This window comes from Limulus polyphemus, unplaced genomic scaffold, assembly GCF_000517525.1.
Source record: "Limulus polyphemus unplaced genomic scaffold, Limulus_polyphemus-2.1.2 Scaffold12001, whole genome shotgun sequence".
Taxonomy (NCBI): domain Eukaryota; kingdom Metazoa; phylum Arthropoda; class Merostomata; order Xiphosura; family Limulidae; genus Limulus; species Limulus polyphemus.
The window spans coordinates 5,683-10,009 of record NW_013677611.1 but is presented as its reverse complement, the minus strand read 5'-3'; the positions used below and the strand labels follow the sequence as shown (position 1 = coordinate 10,009).

Below are 4,327 nucleotides of genomic sequence, written 5' to 3'. Positions count from 1 at the left end.
ATAGTCAGCAACTAGGAACGTTTAAATCAAGCCCTTCATCAGAAACGCTCTTCACTACGTCAATCAGAAAAGTATTCTCTTCTCTACGTACACATGTGGCACGTTTGACGCAACACAAAATTATGGAGTTGAGTTGGGAAGTTCTCCCTCAACCACCATATTCTCCAGATATGGTACCATGAGATTACCATCTTTTTCGTTCGCTGCAACGCCATCTTAATGAGAAAACGTATGCAAATGTGGAAGGTGTTAAAGAGGACATCGATATGACTTTTGCTTCAAAGCCAAGTGATTTCTTTAATCAGAGCATTAACAACCCTGATTGTAAGATGGAAAAGCATCATCGATAAGAATGGAAACTATATCATTTAATAAATTTTTTGTTTTGATACACAAGTTGTTCGGGTTCTTTCATCCTAAAAATAAGCGGCATTAATTTTTTTGACGACCAAATAATTCAAACACGTTAAAATTGCTAAAGTAAAGATACACGTTGGTTAGTATTTTAAAATTGTAGGGGGCTACAGATCTCGTGATTTCTCCAATTGCGGAGGAAAAAAATTCTTGTAAAGTATTGTATTTTTTTACGATACATTGCAGGTTGAGATGCTAAAAAGACAACTAATTTTTCTAAAACTTTCACCTTTTGTTTTGAATCATTTCTACTTTTATCTCTCGCTTGCTTTCTAATTTCGAACGTACGTTGAATTAGCTTGTTTTTTATTTTCTCATTATCGTTATTAATTTGTATTCTTATTATTGTTGCAAGTTGATATTTAAAGCGAAATATGTGAAGCCTATTTTGGTCGTTTTAGAGATATACCTTTCTTACGTCCACTAATTCATATATTATTAATTGAGTTGAGCGTTTAATAAATCTAAAAAAACAACAAGAAGTAATTGTTGTTGGTTTTTTTTTTGCATATTCAGTTGTAAAACCAAAATCGGATTTTGTAAAATTATTTTAAAATACCAATGACTACAAATGTTTACATCTGGTGTCCATTTCTAACACTAAACATTTGTAACTGTATAGTCTCCCTTCTAAGACTACAAATGTTTACATCTGGTGTCCATTTCTAACACTAAACATTTGTAACTGTATAGTCTCCCTTCTAAGACTACAAATGTTTACATCTGGTGTCCATTTCTAACACTAAACATTTGTAACTGTATAGTCTCCCTTCTATTTTTTTTTCCAAGCAGAGATTTTGACTGTGGATTAGTTGTAAATGTATTTAAGCAAGGAGATGTGGACCTTTTAACAATTCAGTGATTTGCGTTTCTCTTTCAGAATGGTGTTATATATGGAATTCCTTCCAACCAAAAGACGCGGCCAGGCAACAATATCACTTGGTGTAAGTTTTACTGCATCTGTACATAATTAAGTAAATAATATATATGTGATTAGTTAATTAACGCAAGTTTTAGTCAGTACAAAATATTGCTTCTAAGATATTACAAAAATAGTTCTATCTGCGCATCTATCTAAAAATAACTAAGTATTTACAGTTAAAGACATTATAAGTCTATAAAAAAAGGGAACTGTATCTGTATAAAACCTAGGACTTGATTCCTCTAAGTTTGATAGAAACTCCAGGATACTACATGTTACTTGGAATACCACGCGTGATGCCAGTGTTACTTGAAATACCACGCGTCATTCCAGGTCAAATATCACCTCCAAACAAACAGTTAAGTGGTCGAAGTTCGATAAGTCTTCCAAATCTTCATCTCATTTCTCCTCATAAAACGCACTTCGATTATCAGTCTGTTAGCTTATATGTTTAGAGGTTATACAAGAACATTATTTTAACTAGAAGTTATGTACATTTATTCCAGATATTCTGGGGCGTCGGTTCACTTCTTGTAGTGTTAATCTCCATGACAGTGATGGAAACTACAAACTCGTGGCGAATTGTCTTACTTGTTGCTGTCATTCCTGTTGCCATCTTCCTCGTCTTATCGAAGGTAACTAAAATTAACTACGTATTTTTAAAACAGATGTAAGTATTGATTATATTTTCACTGTTTTATGGGTTAGTGTCAATTTTGTTTCTTTTTGGTACATTAATTTGAGTTTTTCAATAAACCAAATTGAAAGTGAAATAGGTTAGTATATTTGATCATTTGGAGTAAGTTTTGTTTGTTTATGGTAAACGAATGGGAGAAGTGTTAACCAGTGCTGATTGGCGACATAATATTTATCCCGTACCTCACAGTCCTTATGCGATCCCTTGTCTGTAACGGTGTTGTATTATTGGTTTAGAATTTTCGGGCAAAGCTTCAATTTGTGCATAGATGGAAGGCAGCTAATCAGCAGTACCCGCCGCCTACTCCTGTCTGACCAAATAGTGGAATGTGACCGTCACTCTTACAATGCACAAAGTGTAGGGCGATTTTTTTTATTTTTGCGGTGACAGGAGGCGAAACACGAACCCTCGGATCCACAATCCAATCACGCTAATCATCAGGCCACCCCCGAGCAATAACAAGATTCATCTAAAAGAAACATTCAAAGTCAATATAGCGTGTTAAAAATCGGATTTCGCTACAATTGGTGGGTACAGCATAGATAGCCCATTGTGTATAATAACAAACAAGAAATGGCATAGTGGTCAGGATGCTCGACCCGCAACCTGAGGGTTGCGGGTGCGAAACCCCCTCACCGAACATACTAGCCCTTTATAATGTGATGGTCAATCCCACTATTCGTTGGTAAAATAGTAGCCCAAGAGTTGGCTGTGGGTAGTGGTGACTAGCTGCCTTCCCTCTAGTCTTACACTGCTAAACTAGGGACGGCTAGCGCGGATGGTTCTCGTGTAGTTTTGCGCGAAATTCAAAAACAAACAAGAAATACAAATATTAAAGTTCTGATTATTGCATTAATTATCTCATTTGAATTAGAAGTAATGTTGTAACGTACTTATCGTAAAAAAAAATCTCTATTTTCTGTATGTTGTTATCATTTGTTTGCTTTAAATTTCGCGCAAAGCTACACGAGGGCTATCTGTACTAGCAGTCCCTAATTTAGCAGTGAAAGACTAGAGGGAAGGCAGCAAGTCATCACCGCCCACTGCCAACTCTTGGGCCACTCTTTTACCAACGAATAGTGGTATTGACCGTCTCATTATAACGTCCTCCACGGCTGAAAGGGGAGAGCATGTTTGGTGGGACGGGGATTCGAACACGCGACCCTCAGATTGCGAGTCGAGCGCCTTAACCAAGTTATGAAAGTTGTATGTAAGCACGTATTATTTACGTAATTTCAATATAAATCCCAATCAGTAGAAAAGAAAAATAAGTACATTTAATTAAAGATTTTCCAACTCAATACGACGTTTAACCTTTATAATAAAAAAAAAACATTAATGTGTCTGAAACATTTAATTTTGAAATCAGTTTACGAGACGTGTGTAAACGCTGAGAAATATTCGCTATTAGACGATTTCTATACTTTTAGTTGGACAAGAAAATAAGATAGATTTTAATTAATATAGTCGTTTTTTGTTGTTGTTTTTTTACTAGGGATATCCAGAAAGTGCACGTCACATGCTTGTCAGTGGTAAGGTCAAAGAAGCTGAAAAAGTCCTGTCAAACATGGCAGCAACAAACAAGAAGTCTCTTCCTGCTGGTAAGCTGGTGCCGTCCCCCGTAGGTTTGGAGAAAGGTTCCGTCATTAATCTTATTAAAGACCAAAAGCAACTGTTTATTATCTTGAGTTATGCCTGGTAAGAACACGTGTACAATAAAGGTTTTCTGCCATTTTGTTGTTGTGTTTGATTCCTGTACAATAATTGAAGTGTTTGTGTATAGTTTGAGAGAAATATAAGTTCGTTTCACCGTTTTAATTTTCAGCTAAACTTTTGCAAAGTATTAAAGAAGAAATACAAGTATTTCGTCACAGAAAAGTTCAGTCAGGATCACCATCAAAGAAACTTTGCTTAAAATTTTCATCTTTTCATTTGTATATTTAGTTTATGGATCAACTTCAGCTATCACGTTGAAAGTGGTTTTTCCTACCCCCCACATTTGTTATTGTTAATAGTTTCTAGTGCTTTTTTTTTACTTTATTATAAATGAATACACAGTTAGATTCGTGGTTCATATTTTCTAGTGTTTTTTTTTTACTAGTTTATAAATGAGTTCCCAGTTAGATTCGTGGTTCATATTTTCTAGTGTTTTTTTTTTTACTAGTTTATAAATGAGTTCCCAGTTAGATTCGTGGTTCATATTTTCTAGTGTTTTTTTTTACTAGTTTATAAATGAGTTCCCAGTTAGATTCGTGGTTCATATTTTCCAGTGCTATTTTCACTAGTTTATAAAT

The 4,327-nt window shown here is 34.9% G+C and overlaps 1 protein-coding gene across 1 annotated transcript in view; it reads left to right on the top strand.

Annotated features, from left to right (window-relative positions):
* Positions 1-1,295: 1,295 nt before the first annotated feature.
* The window catches only part of LOC106476893 (synaptic vesicle 2-related protein-like), a gene marked incomplete at its 3' end in the record, with an annotated part of 8,410 nt that continues 5,378 nt past the window's right edge, over positions 1,296-4,327 (top strand). The window contains exons 1-3 of the mRNA XM_013937510.1: positions 1,296-1,358; positions 1,843-1,971; positions 3,529-3,731. Of these exons, the coding sequence (XP_013792964.1) occupies positions 1,296-1,358; positions 1,843-1,971; positions 3,529-3,731 (395 nt within the window). The remainder of the gene's footprint in view (positions 1,359-1,842; positions 1,972-3,528; positions 3,732-4,327) is intronic.